The following is a 24,808-nucleotide window of genomic DNA, read 5'->3' on the forward strand; positions in this document are numbered from 1 at the left end:
CATGTAGCGATGCAGCAGCGATCCTGACCAGGTCAGATCGCTGGTCGGATCGCTGCTGCATCGCTAAGTGTGAAGGTACCCTAACAACTACAAGTTAGACAACTATTGCTCTTTTAGCTAGACGATAGGCTAGTTTTTGTCATGAAACAAATATATTATGTCCTATTGCTTCAGAATTTCTCATTACCCCTGATATTCAAAGTTAAAACTATAAATCAAGTATTTCTCATTTGTGAAAAAGTTTGACTTATTGCATATTTTATTACTTCATATCTGGAATCAGCACCTTTTCATTTGGGTAAAAAAATACTTTGGTCACCAGAATTTTTCTCAAGTGTAGACCAGTGCAAACTTTCTCTTTGCAGAATGATAGACTCAAAATTATTAAGACATGACCTTATTACCCATCCCCGACCAATGGGTAGTAAAAATTTCTTCTCATAGTATTGCTGGAATAGCCCTCCTCATCATTGTGTTAACACACACTGGAATTCTGCAAATCAGCAAATTGCCAAAACGTCTGCTTTTATACAGGTGGGCACACTTGCTAATTATCAATTAAGCATGTGCATGTGATAAACAGTCCCCAGCTGCTAATTACGCTCTTAATTTCTATGGAAGCAGTAAGGCTATGTTCACATGCTACATCTGTTACTGCAATTTTGGTGCATTTTGTACATCACAAAGATGCACCTATACAAGTGCATTTCCTTCTCCCAGCAAAGTCTATGAGATTTCTATTTTGCTGTCCACACAATACATCTTTTTTTTTGGCTGCATCATGCCTGCGTTTTTGAACACGCAGGCAAGATGCAGCATGTAAAAAATTATTTTTGTGTCTTGTCCATGCATTGCGGAGGGCTGGCAGAGCAATCCTCCGGCGACTCGAGGTTGGCGGGGGATCGATCTCTGGAAAGTGGCTAGATGCCAGTTCCTAAAATAGAGTCAATGGAGACTAGAATCTGGCGCAAAAGGGGTAGGAGTAAGCGCTTCATACTTACCGAATCATCGATGCAGCTGTCACACTGCTCCTGCAGCCGGTCAGTCACTTCCCAAGCCACTCATTACCTTCATTGAATATGCACTGCTTCCCCCACCCACTGGTGGCTGTGATTGGTTGCAGCTGTCACTTAGCATGGGGGCACGTCTGACTGCAACCAATCACAGCCGCCGGTGAGCGGGTCTATATTGTACAGTACAATAAATAATTAAAAAAAAAAAAAAAAAAAAAACAATATGAGGTCCCCCCCTATTTTCATAGCCAGCCAAGATAAAGCCTCACAGCTGAGGGCTGGTATGCTCAAGCTGGGGAGACCCACGTTATTGGGAGCCCCCCAGTCTAGAAATATCAGCCAGCTGCCTCCCGGTATTGCTGCATCCATTATATGCGACAGTCCTGGGACTTTACCCCGCTATCAGGGTAATAAGGAGTTAATGGGAGCCCAAAGCTGCCACTAAGTCCTAGATTAGTATTGACAGGCGTCTACCTGAGACACTTTCCATCACTAATCTGTAAGTGAAATGAAATAAACAAACAAAAACACCAAAGTATTTCTTTATTTGGAAAAAAAGAAAAAAAGCATCTGTGACGCCCTGGCAAAACCAGGTAGTCACACAACACTAGGCCCCCACATAACACCGTCCCACAAAGGGTTACACACAGTCGACCAAATCCTAGTCACCTCCACCAGGGTAGGAAAGGCACACCAGTGGGCCAGACCAGGGGGATGAGAAACGCCCACATAGGGGCCTGAAGAACCCAGGGCGGGAAAAGCAGTGAGTGGAGGTAGTTGAAGTTGAAGTGAGGAGTTGGAGTGGAGTAGTTGAGAGGAGTGGAAGTTCAAGTGCAAGTGAGAGTGGAAAGTCGTCTGTGTTGGAGCCCCGGCGTGCTGGCTAGGTGGCAGACTGTGGTCTGTGTCAAACAGGAGACGGGAAGACGGCTGCCTGAGGTCCGAGGTGGACCGGGGCAGGGTTGGAGCCCGCCGGTACCGACACCTGAGAATCGACCCGGAAACCATGCACAGAAGGGGTACTTGGACCCTGAAGCCAGGACCGGAACCAACGGCCTAGCTAATTAACCAATTGAGGGCAGGATTATAGGTCGTGTCCCAACCAAAGTCCCAAAAGCAGACAACAGCCTACCACGGGGGATAGGGCATCCGCCAGGGCCCGGTAGATCCCAAGGGCCTGCGTCAGCGGGCACGGCTCCCACCCGTAGTTCTGGGAGCAGGCTTCCATACCGGAGAGCCCAAAGAGAACTCACAGTAGTGCAGAGGAAAGGGACACAGATCATCAGCCCGGGTGTGGGACCCAAATGCACCTGGCTGCGGCGGCCGACCACCACCACCTTGGTTTACCACTGGACTCGTCTATTTTATTCAATCATGAGTAAACTAACACCCCCCGGTCTGACCGAGTGCGCCGGCCCCTGCAATCACAACCAGCTGCCATACCATCGCCCCCGGGTGCCTCACAACAGCAGCAGTGGTGCCACACTTCACCACACACCGTGGGTTGCGTCACAGACAGTTTAGAGAAAATCTCGTACAAATACATCCCCTTTTATTCGGAGTGTCCGCATGACCCCCGGGTCTGGAAGAATCTCGAGCCACACTGCGGACCCAGATCCAAGCAGCCTGGCTGCTGGCACGGGGGCGCCACACATCCTCTTTCACCACTCTATTAACTGCAACACAACCCTCCAGGTCCAACGTAATCCATACGAGGTCCCACAATACTTCCAGCACTGCTACATATCTGAAGCTTACAGTGAGTGCCATAGAACAATCCTGCCCTCGGTAAAGTTCAAATCACAACTGAATTGAGCCGCGCACTCAGCAGTGACGTCACTCAGGTTAGCTGCAACCACAGCATGGCCACAGCCTCCACCTGTAACAGCAAATTACCTGAGTGATGTGCCGCTGATCACATGACTCACTTTAGTCACACGGGTGATTTTTTGTCATTAGGTGAAGGACTCCAGCTGTAGCCGCGGGTAACCTGAGTGATGTCAGCGCTTATCGCACAGCCCACTTCAGTTGCTGCGTGAAACTCACAGCGGGCAGTCTTGTTCTATGGCCGCTCGCTGTGATTGTCAGATGTAGCAGAGCTGGAAGTGTTGTGGGACTTCGTGGGGTTAATAAAGTGGTGAAAGAGGAGGCTTTTTTGTCTTATTTCAACTAAAGGATTTTTTTGGGTATTTGTGTTAATTAACTTTCACTTACAGGTTAGTGATGGACGGTGTCTCATAGATGCCTGCCATCACTAAGCTAGGTCTAAGTAGCAGCTGCGGGCTGTTATTAACTCCTTATTACTCCGATTGCCACTGCACCAGGGCAACGGGAACAGTCTGGCCCAGCGCAAAAATTGGTGCATGTTATGGATGTGCCACCTCTGGGGCTGCTGTGGGCTGCTATTGTTAGGCTGAAGAGAGACAAATAATGTTAGCCCTTTCCACCCAATATCAGCCCCCAGTTGTCTGCTGTACTTTGGCTGGTTTTAAAAAAATGGAGGGTCGCAAATTATTTTTTTTTTAATAAATAAATCAAATATTTAAAAAAAAACAAAAAAAAAAAAAACATGGGATCCCCTCAAGTTTTCATAAGCAGCCAAAGGTACAGCAAACAGCTGAGGGTTGCAGCCTGCAGCTGATGTGGTTCTTTGCTGGATCGCCACATCATTTTAACAAAAAAAAAAAATGAAAAAAAGCAGCTGGCTAAACTAGCTACCCCTCTATAGAGCTATTCTGCTATTTCTATCTATTATCTATCAACCTATTCTCTATCATCTATCTACTCTCTATATATCTATTCTAGCTATCTATCAATTATGCTATCCTATCATGTTTTGTTTCTCCTTTAAAAAACGCATTAACAAAAATGAGGAAAAAAATGCGGCAAAATGTCATGCGTTTTTTGGGCCACAAGCTGAACTTTCTGAGACCACAGGAAAAAGATGCAGTCAAGATGCACTCAGAAAAAAGATGCCGCTTATGAACATAACCTAAGGGTGTCCTTGATTTTTCATAGTTTCTGCATTTTGGCCTAGTCTTTGTTATATTAGTAATGTGACATTGTAACTTATGTTGTTTGTGCTCATCTGAGGCTGTATTTGCAAATTTTTAAGACATTCTAAGAATCAGGTTTTTTATATTATGTCCTGATAGTTTTATGATTTTATATAACAGAGGGTATATTTAGTTTTTCTCATAATTATGTATAAACTGGATGCTACTGGTGGTGTAACATTATACAATAGCTTATACTGTAATATATAACTTGTTTAAGCTATTTTTAAGTCTTGCTAGCTAAAGGAGTGTTAGAAGCACTATTCAAACACACTTACCATATACATTTGTATCGTTTGATATAATACTGAATAAAATGATAAATGAGAAAAGAGCAAATATGATTATATTGTGTAAAGTACATTGTATTCGGTAACAGGAGCTTAAAGGGCAAGAAATGAAAATTCTTAAGGTGTGGTTCAAACACACATTGGATTCTAACGATATGAGACACAAAAGGGCAATATTCTTATAGAATATTATTCGCTAATAAAAAGGAATATACCTCATCATAAAAGTTGAATAAAACGTCTATCCAGTTTAGAAAACCCATTTTTATATATCACATTGGGGAATTAGGCCGGTTCCGGTGCACGGCAGTACAGTGTATACAGTACAGTGGTAGCGCGACAAGCTCCGATCACATGCTATCATGTGACCGGAGCATGTGACCCGGAAGTTACACCGCTGCCACTGCACTGTATACACTGTCCTGGCATGCGCCGGAACCGGCAAACCGGCAAAAAGCCCGGATGTGTGAAACCGGTCTTATTAATCCCTGCTCAGAATCTTCATCATTTGGCCAGAGAAGAGATTGGTTACAAAGGGTCTCGCACTTGGAGAACCCATCCTGCTCTTAATTACAACCACTGGTTTCAATGGGCATGAATAGTGCCTCATTGAGTCAAAATTTACAGCTGAACGCTAGGTGCAATTGGCTAGTACATTTTTTTTTTTTTATCACAACAAGACCCTAATATGACTCAGAAAGTTTAGACAGAACATTTATAGAAAACTAGAAGAAAAAAAATGTGCGGCTTCGACAAAATTTTTGTTTCAGACATATATACTTTTAGCTTAGTTGCTTTCCACTCCATCCAAACACAGACATACGTAGATGATATAGAGAAGAAAGAAAGAAATGTATATGCTCTATTGTACAAACATTAGCTGGAATGATAAAGTAACTTTCCTCTCAAGAATATCCTATATTACACACCGATGACTATGCATGCTAGCAGGCTGAGACAACTCTCTTTGTGTCTCTCTTGTATCATACAGATTTATTCAGACATCAGTGATTTTTCTCGTACACTTAAAACGGTCCGGATTTCAGAAGTGATTTTGATAACACCATCATCAGAGTTGGGTCAGTCTAAGTTTTTACCTTCAGAGTTTGGTCAGAGTTTCATCAGTTTATCTCAGATTTAAAAACAAAAACTGATTGAGGTATCTCAAGCTTCTAATAGAGCACAGATGACATCCAAACGCTCGCCAACTTTTTCACAGACCCAAAGGTTTGCATTGGAAACAAACTTGGATCAAAATCAGACACGTCTTTGTGAACTTGTGAGAACCACTCGGTCCACAAAATTGTATGGTTATGTGATGATCTCCACAGATTGTAAAGAGTTGATATCTATCTGTGAACATTAAAGCTGGGTTCACACATAGCGACAGCGACATCGCTGTTACGTCACCATTTTCTGTGACGTAGCAGCGACCTTGTAAGTCGCTGTTATGATCGCTGCTTAGCTGTCAAACACAGCGACGCAGCAGCGATCATAACGTCGCTACATGTGCAGAGAGCCGCGCATACTGCTTAGCGCTGGCTCCTTGCTCTCCTAGCTACAGTACACATCGGGTTAATTAACCCGATGTGTACTGCAGCTACATGTCACAGTGCAGAGAGCAGGGAACCGCGCACACTGCTTAGCGCTGGCTCCTTGCTCTCCTAGCTACAGTACACATAGGGTTAATTACCTGATGCATACTGCAGCTACATGTGCACAGAGCAGGAGCCGGCACTAGCAGCAAGTGCGGCGGAGGCTGGTAACGAAGGTAAATATCGGGTAACCAGGGAAAAGTCTTCCCTTGGTTACCCGATGTTTACAGTGGTTACAGCTTACCGCAGCTGTCAGACGCCGGCTCCTGCTCCCTGCTCGCTTCATTTCGTCACTCTCTCGCTGTCACACACAGCGATGTGTGCGTCACAGCGGGAGAGCGACGACGGAAAAATGAAGCAGGACATTCAGCAACGAGCAACGACCTCACAGCAGGGGCCAGCTCGTTGCTGGATGTCACACACAGCGACAGCGACGGGGCGTCGCTGCAACGTCACAGAAAATGGTGACGTGGAAGCGACGTCGTTGTCGTCGTCGCTGTGTGTGACACCACCTTAAGGAACTCCTATCAGAAACTCTGATGTTGAATGAGCCCTAAATAGCGAAGAAAAATTGAGTTTTACACATCTGAAAATACTTGACAAAGGCAATTTCACTCAAGGCAAAGAAAAGCTTTACTTGGACTAGTGTAATAGACTGTTTTCCATAAAATAGAATGCAGTAAAACTGTATGCTTAAAGGGGGTTGTCTGACCTTAAACATTGATGATCTACTCTTAAGTTGGGTTCTCAATGTTGGACCTGTAGGGGTGGGACACTCAGCACCCCGCCAATCAGGTCAGAACTCAATTGCAGAGATGAACAGCACCACTCCTAAACTATATAGTGGCCATGTCTGGGTATTGCAAATCCGCCCCCTATTTGAATCAATAGGGGGCAGATGTGCAGTACCTGACTGCAGGCACTATTCTTTCGATGGAGCTGTGTGAGTCATCGTAGCCGCCGGTGGCAGCAGGAACAGCTGATCAGTGAGGCTGCCGAGTGTTACACACCCAGCGATTAACACTGACGACCTTCCTTAGCATGTATCATCAATATTAAAGTCCCGGACAATCCCTTTAACAGTATACTTTTTTAGTTGAGAGCGTATGCCTATAGAACGTGATACAATGCAGACTACAATGAATGCACTGATCAATATAAGGTCTGTAAAAAATGCATACAAATTTTAAATCCCACATCCTTAATTAAAGCCGCTGCTTTTTTGGTTTTACTGAAAATTAAAGTTAACTGCTATAGAAAGACTATTTAGAGCTACTTATATTCTCATATATGAGAGAGACTGGGAAAATTACCTTTGAAACAAAACATTCTGCAATAGCAACAGGGTCATTATCACAGTTTTCGAGCTCTTGGAGAAGATCGCTGAGGAAAAAAAAACATTATTAAAAAAAAGCAATGCTAACTAGTGATGTTAAAGGAGACCTCTTATTTCAGGTGACGTCTCATAAAAAGCTCATCTGAGTCTACATCAGGAGTAACACGATTATTGGGCCTTCTAGTCTCCATTTTTTTTCTTCAGTTCTTAATCCCTAAGCTAGTTTGTAGATCATAGCTACTATGATGTCTTCCATGCACTGCACAATCAGATATGAGGAGTTTGAGTTCTTCTTTCTCTGTGTTGCACATGTTTAGAAGCAGCATGGAGGACATTATACTGCAGTACTGAGCTGTATAACTGTGAATCTAGCACTCGGGTCAGATGAAATTCACACGGACTGCGCTTCTGCTTTGTGACACTCTACTTCTTACACTTTGTGCTTCTACCGTTCTTTTCCCTAGACGTCAATGGCCAGCTCTAATCTGATCCTCACTGTCGGAATCCCAGAATTGTGTTGCAGCAACATGGGTTCAATCTGCATTTCAGGGTGAATAAGGAGTTCAGGGGGCAAGTGGAGGAGAAGGGGCTCATAAATCGAAAATGAAACATTTTACATTTCTTATATTTGCTTGAACTATTAATTTGTGCAAATGCTGTTAAAAAACAGTGACAGTAGAACTATTTTTCTAAAGTAGAACTCATTTTGGCATTTTAGTGCTTTTGGGGTGGAACCACGTCTGAGCCTAGGGTAGAAGTGTGCCGCCCCAGCAGCAGTCGGACTGCTCAGATCTGGGGTTGCTGTGGCTCCAGGGTCTTCGGACCCGGGGGCATGCGGCCACTTCATATGTAAGGGGATATTTACAGGTGATGAATGTTCGTGACGCCACCTGTGGATTGTGGTAAAGGGGAGTACTGCTGCTGCCGAAGGGAGTACCGGGGCAGATGGTCTGGGGCAGCCAGGTGTCAGTCCCTCCACAGGTGGGGAAGGCCCCACATAGTGGTGATTTGATGAACGGGTGGCTTGGCCTTGGAAAGCAGGGTGCAGGGGTCAGATTACTCACTGCGGTAGTCGTGGTGCTGGATCAGGTGGAATAAGTAGACACTCACACAGATGGTAAACCAAAGTCTCTAGGCACCGCAGTCTCTACAGGGGGAGCCCGTCCAGGTCCCGCTCCCACCAGTGTCACTTGGCAAGTCCGGAGACCTGCCTCCGTGCACAAATTGTTTGACCATTGTGGCCCCTCGGCTTGAAGATTTCGGGGCCCCGCTACCGTTATGTGTGGCAGCTGTGCTCTTGGTGGCTGGCACTTGGGATTTTAGTGGGTTGGGTATTTTGGAGAACCCCATCGCCCGCGTTGTGCTGATGCCTCCAATCTCTGAGCTCTTGGGGAAAGTTCATAAAGAGACTATCCTCCACAGGTTAATTACCAAGGCGCTTGAAGCTCTTCCCTGATCTAGGGTCCTGTACCCCGCCGTACTCTGTATCGGTAAGGTGGCTGGTCTTTCTGGTTCCAACGGTCCTCCTAGACTGCATCTGTTACACTCCTGTCCAGTGTTTCTAATACCGGTCCCCGACTCCTGTGGTCCTGGACCACTATCTGCAACCCAACCTGTCGCCTCCCTGGGAGCTCCAACTCCCCTGCTCCTCACTCTTTGAGGGCTAACGATCAACTCTCCTTCTCCCCTCCCACCAGTCTGCCTGACCCCTAGGTGGGCGGCCGTGCTCCAACTTGACCAACCCACAAGTGTGTGGTGTGGTTGGGATTTGTAGTGCGGGTGTTAGTGACACTGTTGATGGGAACCTGGAACCACAGTAGGTAGGCCCTGCACCCTGGGGTACAGGATGCAGGTCCCTGTAGCGCCCTGATGTAGTCAGGGGCGCTACAGAAGGACAAGTAGAAAAAAAATAAAAGCCTCCTTTTCATACATTCAAAAATTTTACATTATATTTTAGATAAAGAAATACTTCAAACTTTTATTTCAGATACAATACGTACATATTTTCTCAACGTACCTGTTGAAATTGTAGATATCACGTATATTTCCAAACAGGGCCGATCGCTCATCAGCTCCTAAGGAAAGTCTTGTCTGGTCAGAGATGCAGTTGAGATAATCCTGAAAAAAAATTGAATAAAATAAACAAAATGGGAAATAATAGCAAAGTGATGGCAATAGCCAATAAATCAAATCACATGGTATATGACATTGTGCAAAAACATAAAAATATCTATGCTTTCCGCTAATCAGGCAACTGAACTCAAAATGCCAGACATCACTCCTATTACCCCTAAATAGTATTATTGATCAATGACAAGAGTCCATGAGTAATAATACAGCTAATATCAAACAATTAGTGATCACGAGGCTGTCAGTACAGAATGACTGTGCAAACCAAGCACAGTTGCTCAATGCATCATAGCGAGGTAAAACATTTAAAGCACCACTCCAGTGTTGCTGTATTTATTTCAGCGCTGGAGTGGTGCGTTAAATCTAAATCCCCTGCCCCCTGTCTTAGACTCACCTGCCGCCATCTTCATCTGTTTTCAGTGTCGCTCCGGTCGGTCTCCGCCGGTTTGTGACCTCCTGGAAGCTCTAGTGTTTCATGAAGTGCGCTGGAGGTCACAAATCAATAACAGTCTATGAGAGCCTCATTCTGACCTTATTTTGGCTCTTCTACTATTGCATTGGGAGCTTGTGACGTAACTTCTAAATTCTGGCCAGTCAGAAGTTACACTGACAAGATTGCGCCGTGGGACTGTACCAGCACCGAATAAAAGGTGAAGACACTGGAGAATGAGTAAAAGACCTGGGGCAAGGACTTGGGTTTAAAGGACCATTCTAGTGGTGAAAAAACACTGGAGTGGTGATTATGTGCACCCTCCCAACTGCATGTTTTCCCTCTATCTCCACCCTCCTCTCTTCTTTGATTGACAGCTCTGGCTTCATAGAGAAGAGAAGGGTGATGATAGATGGAAAACAAGGAAGTGTGAAGGTGTATTTAAATATGTCGCCCTGAAATGATGCACCGAGCGCCTGAACAGTCATTCCGTGCTGATCAAGTCCCATTCACATGGACAATCAACTTGGCCAAGAGTTCAAAGTTCAAACGTTTTGCAATGGGGAGAGGAGAGGAAGACACTGTGGGACAATGTAAACGAAAGCGGTCTGATCCTCAACTCCACAAACTTCATTTGTTAGGGGGAGTTTCGTGAGGCGCCCATACACACTAGTTGGTTAACAGGATCGGTTAAATTTAATCTAATCTGTATTTGAGGGCTATTTAGTTTGTAGTTAATAGGGACTGAAAACATTCTCAATGCGCCTCACTCACTTGATTGGAACGGCGGTTATGATATAGGTACATTTACACTGCACAACTAATGGAAACGGGTGTTCCTAGGAATTCTCAATTCTCAATATTTGTTTAATGTAATCACCCAATAAATGATCAAAACTGATGTTTGTCAAGTAAAATAATCTTTTGGTTTGCCCAAAATATAATCCAACACATCGTCCAATTAAAAACAATGGCAGCCGATGCATACGGCACAATCTTTTCTTGAAGCGCGGTCTGCCTGTCATTATTCACCACAAATCGGCTGGTGTATGTTGTATATGCACTATACTTGGCATCTGGCCAGGTATATACTCAGATGTGGGTTTCATAAGTCATCACTATAGAGGCTCCACCATATAGACATATATAAGGTGCACATCTACTATTAATGACATTGTATACTTTATCATTGTCCACACAGGAGGACACATCAATAAAGCCTTATAGGATAATAGGAAGTTTACCTATAAGAAATAAACCTCTGGGCCTTGAATGTCAGCATGAAAAAGTTCTCCAAAAGTACCAGTTGTAGAATCATTTTTTTTTTTTATGATCGTGGGAAATCCTGACCCTTCTATTTTACTCCCCTTCTTCCAAGAATCTTAAACTTTTCTTTATTTTTCCGTCCATATAACCATGTTTTAGAGCTTGTTTTTTGCAAGACAAGCTGTACTTTTGAATGACACCATTCATTTTAGAATGAACTAGAAAGTGGGAAAAAAATTCCAAGTGTTTTGAAATTGCGACAAAATGCAATTTCACAATTTTTTTGGGGATGAGGATAATTGATGTGCACTAAATGGTAAAACAGACCTGGCAATATAATTCGCTAGGTCACTATGATTATGCAGATATCAAACAGTTTTCTTTTTTTTTTTTTTTGTTTTTTTTTTTTTTCTTTTAAGTAGTGAAAATAATTCAGAAATTTGTAAAAAAAAAAAAATAAAATAAAAATTTTGCTTGTGTTCCCATTTTCTGAGAGCCGTAACATTTTCAATTTTTGGGTTATAGAGCTGTGTGAGGGCTTGTTTTTTTGCGTCCTTTGGTGATACCATTTTTGGATAGATATGACATTTTGATATTCCAGTGTTGTGGCTGCCAAAAAACTAATTCTGGCATTTAGTTTTTTTTTCTTGTTACGCTGTTTACTGATCAGATTAATTTATTTTGATATATTGGATTTTAATTGCTTTATTTTTAAATGGGCAAAATGGGGGGGGGATTTGAACAATTATTTTTTTGATATTTTAAAGAAATATTTTATTTTTTTCCGTTTTTGTTAGTCTCCTTAGAGTACTTAAACTTGTTATCATCTGTTCGCTTGTGCAATACACAGCAGTCCATCAGCACTTCTATGTATAGCAAGAATCACTGTCTACCATGAACGCTAGCTAAATGCTGGCTTTCACAGGAAACTAGCCATGAGGAGTACTGGAGTCTACAGCAAACCCCCAGCTGTCATGGCAAACCTTTGTGCCCTACGATGACATCATGAGCCCGTAGATGGACGCATAAAATGGCACACCCATCTACAGCCAAAATGCCGCCATCAGGGATTGATATTGTCATTTAACATGTTGGCAGCTGCAGTAAACACATGGGCTTGGCGTATGAGCCCACATCAAAGGCAGGGACACAACATATGACATAACTGTTGGTCATATGTTGTGAATGGGATAATCAATGTTAGGTGAAATTTGATAGCAAACTATCATTTTGTGTCTGGTCACGAAGGGGGATAAATGACCTGGTCTTGAACTAGTTGAGCGTTGACCAAAAAATCACTCATTCAATGCTTGTTCAGCCATTAACGTGCTATTGAATATGAATAGCAGCAATCTTAACCTGCTAAAGAAGATAGGCCTTCCAAGTGATTTTTTTATATTTCTTGTTTTACTCACCCTTCTAAAACTTAGTTAAAGCCCAGAGATGGCAGGATAAATGTAGCATTTGTGAATAGCTGGTTCAATTAACCCCTTATGGACAGGGCTATTTTTTGTTTTTGCGCTTTTGTTTTTTCCACCCCTTATTCCAAGAGCCATAACTTTTGTATTTTTCCATCGATTTAGCCACGTGAGGACTTTTTTTTGCAGGATGAGTTGTACTTTTGAAAGACACCATCCAAATAGCAAAAAAGGGGGAATACTGCAGTTGTTTTTTGGTGTTGTAAATTTACCGCATACGTTTTACCATAAAACTGACCTGGCAGTATAATTCTCCCTGTCAGTGTGATTACATAGATACCAAACATGTATAGTGTTTGTTTTATTTAAGTGGTGAAATTTAAAAAAAAAAAAAATAAAATCTTGCTTGTGTGGCGACATTCCTAGGGCCGTAACATTTTCAATTTTTGGGCTGTGTGAGGGCTCCTTCTTATGCCCCAAGCTGATGTTTTATTGCTATTATTTTGGGGTATATACCATGTTTTCATCTCCTGTTATTACATATTTTCTGTTGCTGAGGAGGCCAAAAATCAAAATTTCGGCATGTTGATTTTTCCTTGATTCACTGTTTACTGATAGGATTAGTATATTTTATATTTTGATAAATCAGACTTTTACACACACAGAGAGACCAAATATTGTCTTTTTAATTTTATTTTAAGAAATCGCGCCAATTAGATTTCAGATAAGCTTGTCCTCCTAGTGCGCTTTAAATGCTGCTCTCAGAGTTTGACAGTGGCATTTAACAGGTTAACAGCCATGGGCGGAGCGCTAATCCACCCTCAGCTGTTAGAGGCAGATGAAAAATGAAAAATGTAGCCTTCATCTGCAGGTAAAGATGCGGCAGGTAGAAGACTTATGCATAGCACGTCATTAGTCATTAAAGGGGTTAAGAGAGTTTTACTATTTTTTAGGGATGAGCGAGCAGTGAAATAGTCGGACTCGCTATACTCGGAACGAGTAGGTCGTAATTCTCGGGTACTCGTTATGAGTAGCAAGTCCAATGCAAGTCAATCGGAACTGCGAGTAATTATCTGCTGGATCCTACAAAGTAGTCTGGGGGCTGAGTATAAGGCTGAAATAGATGCATGATTGTTTAAAAGCCAGGCGGTAAAAAGCCGCCATCTTTTTTAAGCAATCAGTTGATGCACGCTCCCCGCTTGGGTCCTCTGCTCCCTGGTACTGCACTCCCCGCTGCCCTGTGCTTCGCTCCTCGCTCCCTGGTGCTGCGCGCCCCGCCCAGTCCTAACATAGGATCGGGCAGGGATGTGGTGGGGGAGCGAAGCACCAGGCAGCGGGGAGTGCAGCACCAGGGAGCGAAGGACCCGGGCCGGGAGCATGCATCAGCTGATTGTTTAAAAAAAGCCGGCAGCTTTTTACCGCCCGGCTTTTAAACAATCATGCATCCATTTCAGCCTTTTACTCAGCCCCCAGACCGCTTTATAGGGTCCAGCAGGCAATTACTCACATTTCCCATTGACTTACATTGGACTCGCTACGAGTAATTACAAAGATACTCGCGGAGTAACGAGTAGCCCGAATACCATACTACTCGGCGAGTACAGAGTAGTATCGAGTATATTCACTCCCCCCTACTATTATTATTTATTGTTAAAGCACCATTAATTCCATGGTGCTGTCCATGAGAATAGGATTACATACATATAATATCCAGAAAATAAACAAGCTGACAGATGGTATAGAGGGGACCCTGCATTCATCCACTTACAATCTTACTAGAAAACTGCTTTAATAACTTTGAAGCTTTGATATCAACGAAATACATTTTTCTTTGACCATGTCAGATCGAATGTAACGTCTGTGTGTGGGAAACCAAAAACAATGTATTTTCCACCAGCAAGTCACTGTATCCTTAGACTCATTTAGAAACACAGTATACACTGACACCTGTGAGACTCTGCCTGAAGCAACTATCTTTTCAAGATCCCAAGTCTGGATCTGAATTATGTATGCAAAGTTAGTCAAAAGAAATTCCCGAGGGGCAAGAGTCCTAGAGATGACCTTGCTTATATCAGTCGCTCCTCTGAAGCACATACCGGTTCAAAGCAAGATTAATAGGTGAACGGAAAGACACATGACATATTCCAATATACAATGTAAAATCAGAGCGCAATGAAATAGATATTTCAGATTCAATTTCACTTACACAAATAAACCAAGTCTGGAGGTCTGATAACTTGTATTATTCAACACTGTCAAGTTTCAGACTACGCAACGCTTTTATTTCATGTATTATTTATATATGTTGAGACATCTGTAATATGTTAGATGTCGCCATCGGTCATAACCATTAGACTGTCTAGCTGTTAGATTGTTGACCGTACCCACTAGACCGTCGTTGGTCAGACTCATTAGTATCGGCAAGTTTACCCAACATTAGTCTAATAGTCTAATGTGTATGGGGGGCATTTAGAGACAGCTGTCCCAGAGATCTGTTAATTGCTAGAGCTCTAGCGCCTTAAACCTCTATCAATTAGGTGATCACCAGGTAAACCGGATATTAAAAGAGCTCCTTTTAAAAGGGATACTAAAACTCACGATACACAACAGCAAGCTCTCAGCCTTACGATCATTCATCTGGCAATAATCTCTTCCAACTACCCCATACGCTAGACAGATCAGTTCGGCCTAGCGCTCTTGTATTTTCTATGAATGAGCCACTACCAGACTCCTTTGGTGGTGGTTTATTTGCAGAAGAACAAAAGATTGGCTGTCCTTAGTTGGTCAAACCAGATTCTTCTCTCCTCCCTATCATCATCCCTTGGAGGGACAGTATGGAGGCCTTCATTGCACACTAGACTATGAGACAATCCTACAAATATCTGCATGTTCAGTCAATGTTAGTCTAATGTGCATGGGTCCCTTAAATCTTTACGCTATCATGCATGTTTATTGTGCCATTAAAAGTCATGTATTTGAGAAAAGGAGCATTCATTCTGGACTGGCAAGAATTGGGCTGACATCTTTCTTGGCTAAAGGCTCCTCAGTAAGGATGAGTTGTCCCTCAATTGGGAGAGTACAGCTGTACAAGAAAGGAGGGAGACAGAGCAGATAGAGAATGGGATACAACAGAGGTTGATGAGGATTTAGAGGAGGCTGGGATGTGGAAGAAAGTAGGGAGGTAACTGGGATAAATATGAATCTAGGAATAATAAATGTATTAATAGCATGAAATGTCTGCTGGCAAATGCAACGTCTTGCAAACAAAATGTATGAGTTAGAGACTAATGTGAGCCATTATAATGTGGTGGGCATTACAGAAACTTGACTGGACCAGAGAAATGACTGGGTGACAACTTCCTCCATCAGTTGAGTGATGAACCAACTAGGAGATAATTTGTTAGATCTTTTCCTGTCCAACCGTCCAGAATCAAATGTCAAATCTGCTGATCCATGGGCACTTGAGCCCCAACAACCATGATATTATAAATTGCAAAATAATATTCAGAAAAACATTAGGACATTTATATTTCCAGATTGTGCAGCATTAGGCTATGTGCACATGTTGGGTATTTGCTGAGGTTTTTTTAGCTCAGTATTTGCAAGCCAAAATCAGGAGTGGAACAGCCAGTCAGAGGAAAAGTATAATAGAAACATGGGCACCTCTTCTGCATTTTTTTTTTGCCCGCTCCTGCTTTTGGCTACAAATATCAATGTAAAAAAACTCATCAAATACTCATACCATTGCCTTAAACTACCCCTGATCAGTAAATACTTACCAATCGGCAGTCAGTTAAAAGCTGGTTTACAAAAAGGCAGACTTTTAGATGTTCCCTGAAAGATCTGTAATGAATTATTCTCGGCAGCACAGGTCAGGTTTACACAAGACAATGTGCTGCACAGAATGATTAACTATTGGATGAAACAAATTTCCCTCAAGAAACGCTTTGCTCGTTTATCAGGTGATAGGCAGCTTGTTTAGACTGCACGATTATCGGGAAATGTACAATCTTAGGAATGCTCGTTTCACAATAGTCATACAATGTACATGCACATTAGAAGTTTTGTAGGCTGGGATCCTGTCCAGATAAATAGGAAATACTTCTCATATTGGGGGTAAGTGGCTCACTCCAGCAGAGGGGCCCACAGGTGGATTCTCCTGTTCCTCTGTGGGCCAGTCCGAGCCTACTTATTTGCAACAAGCAGGAAACACAGGACCCCCATTCAGCAATCACTCATTTTTCACTGATCCTGGAGAAAGTTGATAAGTTGCAATTGTAGAAAAACTCCTTTAAAAATTGTAAAAAAAACCCCTAAATTTCATGTGCATTTAGGAAATGCGACAAATACATTGTGTGTTGAAATCTGAAACAGCTGTCGGTATTTAACACTGTGGAGACTCAAATGAACATAAAAATAATCCCGTCTCTCAGTTAACAGTCTTGTGTTGCCCCAGCACCACCTGTTTTCTGCTTGAACCTCTGCAAGTAACACCTCAAGGCAAACCGGGACATGAGCTTTCCTAAATGTCTCTAGAACATAAATAACACTTGAGTGTGTTGTCTTAAATGACCTCTTAGTACAAAAGAGTAGATGGTGAGAAAATCGTTATCAGCATGACCACCGAGGTTAAAGATTTAGAGTTTCAAAATCTAAAAAGAAAAACCAATTAGAAGACAATGCACCATGTATTTAAGGATCCATTTCACTCTACAGGAAGTATTACATGCTGTGACATAGGATATTACACGTCTTTGTCATGGTGCTTTCTCCTGTAACCAACTCATCATTTTTTTCTTCTTACTGAAGAAATTTAACCCTCAAATCACAAATTATAGGGTAGCCATACTAGAGCCAAAGAGGCTTTACCGGCAGGGCTGACTTGTAGATTAACAATACTGAGTGGGTCCATACAAGTATTCCATATGTCCTTTCATAGACATTCACGTGTAAGAAACTTAAGGTGGTTGATTGACCCATGAAAAATAGGAGATCGCAAGAAAAGGGATTCTAAAGGCCGCTTTACACACTGCGATATCAGTCCCGATATCGCTAGTGTGGGTACCTGCCCCCATCTGTTGTGCGACACGGGCAAATCGCTGCCCGTGCCACACAACATCGCCCAGACCCGTCACACATACTTACCTGGCCGGCGATGTCGCTGTGAACGGCGAACCGCCTCCTTTCTAAGGGGGCGGTTCGTTCAGCGTCACCGCAACGTCACAGCAGTGTCACTGAACCACCGCCCAATAGAAGCGGAGGGGCGGAGATGAGCGGGACGAACATCCCGCCTACCTCCTTCCTTCCGCATAGCGGCCGGGAAGCAGGTAAGGAGAGCTTCCTCGTTCCTGCGGCGTCACACACAGCGATGTGTGCTGCCGCAGGAGCGACGAACTACATCGTTACTGCTGCAGTAACAATAATCGAGAATGGACCCCCATGTCACCGATGAGCGATTTTGCACACGCAGCAATATCGCTAATGCGGCCGGATGTGCGTCACAAATTCTGTGACCCCCAACGACTCTGCATTAGCGATGTCGCAGCATGTAAAGCCCCCTTAAGCCACCATTCTGTAGAAGTTTGAATTTAGCAGCAGACGACTGCTCTATTCAATGTGATGGACGGCAGAGTACAGCATAAGGCTAGCTTTGCTCCATTCAAGGTCCTCCAAAACAGAGGGTCAGGCCTGTTCTAGTCATTATTGGTAGTCTTAGCAATTAAAAATGGGTGTTTTTTGGAGAGAGGAGAATGGGGGTGCTTTAACTTTTTTAGGATTCATTAATAGGACCATAATATAACAGGGAGCAAACCAATTAAACTTAACACTAGGGGTGGAAAACTAGATACCTTGAATAGTGCCATTAAAACATATAGTAAAATAAGTCATCAGTACAAGGTATAGTAGAATAATGGCTGAGCTGCAATATTACAAGAGCGGGGCGATATTTAGAAGAAAAGCAGACCGGTTTGATTGGTTTCTACAGCTTTAGATGCTTTAATGTATCTGAACACTGAAAGTTCATTTTACTATACATAGTCAAATTTAGGTCCTTCAAAGAGTTGTCCTTCAAATATTGATGATGTATCCTTAATGAAGCCCTCCCAGGAATATTTTTTTTCATTAAAATGTGAGTATATATGTATGTAGTGTAATCTGAGCATATTAATATATTTACCTACCCTACCACTGCTCTCTCCGGTATCCAGCATCGTTCCGTTCCATCGCTCCAAGATGTCACCTCTATGCCAATCATCCTGCTCACTCTATGCTTTATGCCTGAACTGTATGTATACAATGTAAGCCTATATAGCCTCATTGTGACATGCCATAGGCTTACACTGTAAAAACCACTTCCAGGTCACGGAGAGCGCAGTGTGATCTGGAGAATATGAATTATGGTGATGTCACTGAGAAGCAAAGTAGAAAGTTGCTGGATCCTGAGGAAAGTGGCGGTAGGTGAGTATCTTAATACACTCAAACTATAATACATACACACATATAAAAGAAAAAAAAAATAATAGGACAGCTTCTTTAAGAAAGGTCATCAATATCAGATCAGTGGGCATCCAACACCCAACACCCCAACAATCAATTGCACGTATTGCCGAAAGCATCCAGATGTAAACATAGAATGAAGCTCCACTGCGTCGGTTGACAACTATGAAGATAATAAATTGCAACATGTTCTTTAATTGGCCAGACCAAGCTCTGCATATCCTTTGAAAAAGTATTACAATGTAGTCAATGGAAAAAATAACCTGTTAGGTCATAGTTTCACCAGACACTGTATAAACTTCATGCTTTCTGCTTAAACAGGTGCACAAGGAAACCTACAATAAACAAGCTTACAAAGGACAATGACTTCACACTAGTCTTTCCTTCATTTTTTTACTGTATGGCAGTCTTGACTGTTTGCCAATAACAGTATGACAAAGGTGATCACAAAGTAGCAGAGCAGACCAAATCCTACTAAAACCTTTATGTGTGAGCAAGTGCTGATAGTAGTACTGACACTGCATTCATGTACAGACGGTGGTTCTGACACTGCGGTCATCTCCTAAGGGTGGTACCGACACTGCAATCATGTACTGAGGGTAGTTCTGGTGCTGCATTCATGCACTAAATTCATCTGCTAAATGGTGGTACTCATCTTGTATACTTCACAGGCGTGGTGATTCACCCCATTTGCCCAAAATGTATTATTCTCCTGCACTTAACAATACTACATGCCTTATTTAAAAAATGTGATGCCACACAATGGAGAAATATTATCCAAGATATTTTAAAATGCCTTATTTAGTTGGCATTGCTGTATTGAATGTGCTGGAAAGGTGTGCCTTTTATGACTTAGACATTGTATTTTTATCGACAGGTTATCTATGGCATGTATATCATGACCATAATTAATACCTCGTTGGGTGACAGATTATTATAACATTTGTATTTTCGAACCAGAGGTGAGGAACTTTGTATCATAGCCACATGCAGACACCACAGCTTTCTTGAATTCGTGCTCTCCAAATTCTCCTCAAAACTTGCTTCTAGTGATGTATTAATATACTGATGGTATTTCTAGTGATGTATTCATGTATGTACTTTTTTAATTTTTCATGGCCCTTGGGATTGGTTCAGTATGGTAATGCAAACTAAAAAATGTTGTTCAGCCTGTTATAATTCTTTATGCACCACCATCAGAGAAGTAGATTTCGGGGCAGAAAGCTTATGGGGAAGGGAAATTACATGGATCTCCACTACGCAGTTCGTTGACAACTTTGATGAACAATGGCAGATGGCCTTGGTTTTACCATGTCAGACTCTTGGTCAGTATTTCCAGCTCACAAAGACACTCTTAAAGGGGATGGCGAAATACACATATATTTATGAATATATGTAACCCAGTTTATGAATCAATCTCCATAAACTCACTATTTTACAGTCCCCCCTTATATGGAAGTTTGATGAACCCCGGGAAACCCTAACTCAATCGTGTCATCATTCGTATCACATACATTCTTGTTGGAAATTCTAGACCAATATTTGACTTGATAAACCAATCTGCAACTTTCTGTCAAAAAGTCATCTTGCGATTTAACATTCCCCTAAGAATGTTATCTTCCTTTTTCATTTCTATTTTTATATTCTTATATATCTTCTGAATTCTACACATCACAAAAACTTGATATATAATACACATCAAAACTAATAAAAATATGATTATGATGGGATTAAATAAAACATTTCCAACTGCTGACTGAAAAGATGACTGAGACCAGGAATGTACAGATTTGCTAAAACTCTTCCACCAAGTTCTACCTGACATTCCGTTCCATTCGTGTTCAATATCACTTAATTCACCTTGTTCATGTCTGAATATAATTTCTGCTTCCTTTAACTGTTTCGTTAATAAATCTAACAAACCCTTGTCTTTCTTTATTTCACTTGTCCACATATCGCAAGGAAAATCATTTATCTGTGATAAATTGAATTGTATGGGAAATGCCGTTAAGTTTCTCTTTCCTATAGAAGTGATATTAAAACTTCCTTCCTTCTTTGAAAGAGATCTCACATTTCCTTCTATACAATACAAACCCATAGGTAGGTTTTCCTTATGTACACAAGTAGAATAGAAAACAGAAACCTTCTCTGTCTCAGACATGACCTGGAAACATATCTTAGTTGGACTTACTGGAGTCACCAGATCATATAGTGTCTGTACAGTCTCTATTCTTGCATGACAAGAAGAATGATTATGAAAACATGAATGATAAATCACCTTATCCTGTCCAGGTAAACACATCACCTTAGAAACAAAATGCAAACATGAAGAAATGTCTACTTGTTCAGTGTTCACTCCATCAAATGCAAAATCTGTGTACTGCAGTTGATAGAACACTTGTTGTATGTTACTCACAGGTATACCCAAAACTGTAACAGGAACAATAGTCCCCTCTCTTCCAATCACCGGGATTAGCGATGTGCCAACACAAATGTTTCGTTCACATCCTAACCACTTATTTACCCACAAATCCGTATGATTCAATGCAAAATCATACTCTACAGGTAAATTTCGCAGTATTCCCAGTGGAGTAATTCCACTCTGTAAAGCTTGTGCAATCAGCTTCAAATTAGAAGAGTACTCTACCTGTATCTCCAGGCACGCTTTAGCTACTTGTGTTTCATGTGTGCTTTCCACGAGAGCTAATGTAGCATCCTGTAGATGTGACACGGAAGAGCCTAGTACAGCAGCTGTATTCATTACCATCTTTTCAAGAAGTTGATTTAAACTCTTCTGAACCTTTACCCCTTTTCCTCCAATAAAACCAATATTATCCAAATCTGACTTAAGTGTCTGTATATTCATGGCATTAGTCAGACTTCCCACTGTCCCAATTCCTCCCAGAATTCCTTCTAACACTCCTCTCTTACTCCTAGTCTGAGTAGTTCTTCTCCCAAACCATTGTTCTATCCCCATCTCCATGTTTATGAGATGTGATTGACACTGAGGAAACCTGGTAGAGATCTTCCAATGAGACATATTGAAAGTCCACACCATTGTCATAAATTCTCCATCCCTTAATAAGGACTTGGACTGAAATTGATTAATTTGGAAAGGAGTAGACGGCATGAACCTCGTGTTTGTGCATGCACTATCTGCTGCTGACCAAATATTCACACTAACGTCTTTACAATGTCTGTAATGTGTCTTTGTTTGAACGCAACACTGGTAAATTCCAGAGTCCCTGGAAGATGGATTCTCTATGGAAAAAATGAAAGTATCATCCATCCACCTGATATTACCAATCTGACCTCTGTGAATGACATTAGTTGGACTGTTTAAAAAACTTCCCAAAAATGATGAGTTTTTGGTCCATGTCAACAAAGACTCAGAAGGCAATTTCAACCTTGTGTTACATTTTAACATTATGGGTAATGTATTTACTTTATTATGTACTGTCTGTGGTGAAACCCTTATTTCCGGAACTATAGTGTTAGTAACGGTAAACACTACAGATACCTGAACTTGCACAGGTTCCCGTGTTATCTGGAAATTCCATGTTTTAACCCAATCTTTATCTCCTTCTAAAACACAGAATAGAAGTGCACCTCTAGGGGTGCTCTCGACGTCTCTTCTGCGACGTGCCATCATTGGCCTGTGTGCTAGAGATGAGCGAGCTTCTAAAGGCTCGGGTTCGGTTCGTCGAACGGACGCCCCGTTCTAGTTCGGTTCGGCGAACCTCTCGAACCCCATTGAAAACAATGGGAGGCAAACACATACACATAAAAACACATAGAAAACACCTTCAAAAGGTGTCCAAAAGGTGACAAACAACTCCCAAGACACCACAAACACATGTGAAAGTGACAAAGACATCTACTCAAGCGAAAACAAAACAGCTGGACGAGGAAAAAGAGGAGGAGACACAGATATAGGCATGTCATGCCCTTCTAAAATCATGTAACACACAGCAAGAGGACCCCAAGCAGAGTCTCTCTTTTTTCCAAAGATTGGGCCCCACAGACACCACTTCAGTGGCATCACTTGTGCCCCAGTTGCAAACTTGACAGGAAGATTTGCATCAAGCACAGTCAAAAATACGCCAGCTGTTACTCTCCCCAGGATGACACAGGGGTAGTAAAGTCCTTGCTGATCCATGACTTGTTCATCTTGATGAACGTTAGTCTGTCCACATTGTCACTGGACAGACGCATGCACTTATCTGTCAGCACACAGCCAGCAGCACTGAAGACACGTTCAGAGACAACGCTGGCTGTAGGACACTACAAGATCTCCAAGGCGTAAGTGGCAAGCTCAGGCCATTTTTCAAGATTTGAAGCCCAAAATGAGCAAGGCTCCAGTTGCAAAGTCATGGCATCGATGTTCATTTGGAGATACTCCTGTATCATGCTCTTCAGCCGTTGACTATATGTCAGACTTCTTGTCTCTTGTGGCCTTGTACTGGATGGTCTAAAAAAAATGATGAAACTATTCCATAAAATTGCTGTTACCAGCACCAGATACGGTGTTGCAGGTACGGTTTGACTGATAATGACGAGACAGTCCGATGCTTGCCTAGTTATACCTGGGAGACTAACTCTGTGCACCACTGGTGTTTGTTGGAAAAGCAGAGCTAAGATTGAGTAACAGCTTCTGCTGATACTCCTGCATACGTGCGTCCCTTTCTATGGCTAGAATTATTTCACCAAATTTGGACTTGTATCGGAGATCTAATAGTGTGGCAACCCAGTAGTCATCATCACTTCTAATTCGGACAATCCGAGGGTCAAGTTGTAGGTAGTGCAGCAAGAAGGCGCTCATGTGTCTTGCGCATCCATGCAGACCAAGTCCTCATTGTGTTTGTGGTGGCGAGGTGATAACCGTGCTTTCTTCCTCTGACATCTCCCCCCAACCTCGTTCAACCGAAATTTGACCAAGGTCTCCCTCATCTGCTGAGTCTTCCATGCCCATCAAGAGTTCGTCCTCCATTTCTTCCTGGTCTCCTGCACCTTCCTCAACATTTTGGCTGCTACCATGCGCCCTTGTTAATCCCTCTCCCCCACCGTCCCATGCCTGCCGCCTTGGTGATGCTGAACGTCTGGACCTTGTAGATGTTGGTATCCCTTGCGCATATGAATCCTCCTGTAGTTCCTCCCCTTCCTCTTGTCCCACCCCCTGACTCCGAATAGTGTTTAGCGTATGCTCCAGCATGTAAATGACTGGAATTGTCATGCTGATAATGGCATTGTCAGCGCTAAACTTATTCATCACCACGTCGAAACTGTGCAGAAGGGTGCATAGGTCCTTGATCTGAGACCACTCCAGCAGCGTGATCTGCCCCACCTCTGCATCTCGTTGGCCCAGGCTATACGTCATAACGTATTGCACCAGGGCTCGGCGGTGCTGCAACATGTGGAGAGTCGAACACATCACATTTCAGGCGGTGAACCAGCAGGCCGAAAGAGTTCTGCAGCGATGCAAGTCGTCAGCTGCGGCAGTTGAATGGCGGAAGGGAGTAGAGAGTGACCGTGTCCTGTGCAGAAGCCCATCTAGGCCGAGATAGTTGTTTAAAAATTGCTGGACAACGAGGTCCAACACGTGAGCCATACAAGGCACGTGTGTCACCTTGATCAGGCGAAGGGCCGCACCCAGGTTTGCAGCATTGTTGCACACGGCCTTCCCAGGCTGCAGGTTTAGTGGAGACAACATTTACGAAACTCGGACTGCAGAGGTGACCACAACTCCTCAGCTGTGTGACTCACATTTCCCAGACATTTC

General features: G+C 42.7%; 1 protein-coding gene across 6 annotated transcripts in view; it reads right to left on the minus strand.

Annotated features, from left to right (window-relative positions):
- The window catches only part of PLEKHG1 (pleckstrin homology and RhoGEF domain containing G1), a 356,257-nt gene that overhangs the window by 51,700 nt on the left and 279,749 nt on the right, over positions 1-24,808 (minus strand). For all 6 annotated transcript variants that reach the window (XM_075339532.1, XM_075339534.1, XM_075339533.1 and 3 more), the window contains 2 exons: positions 9,305-9,405; positions 7,265-7,334 (listed from right to left, as the gene is read on the minus strand). In XM_075339532.1, coding sequence (XP_075195647.1) covers positions 7,265-7,334; positions 9,305-9,405 — 171 coding nt within the window. The remainder of the gene's footprint in view (positions 1-7,264; positions 7,335-9,304; positions 9,406-24,808) is intronic.

The sequence above is a fragment of the Anomaloglossus baeobatrachus genome, chromosome 3 (genome assembly GCF_048569485.1).
Source record: "Anomaloglossus baeobatrachus isolate aAnoBae1 chromosome 3, aAnoBae1.hap1, whole genome shotgun sequence".
Lineage (NCBI taxonomy): Eukaryota > Metazoa > Chordata > Amphibia > Anura > Aromobatidae > Anomaloglossus > Anomaloglossus baeobatrachus.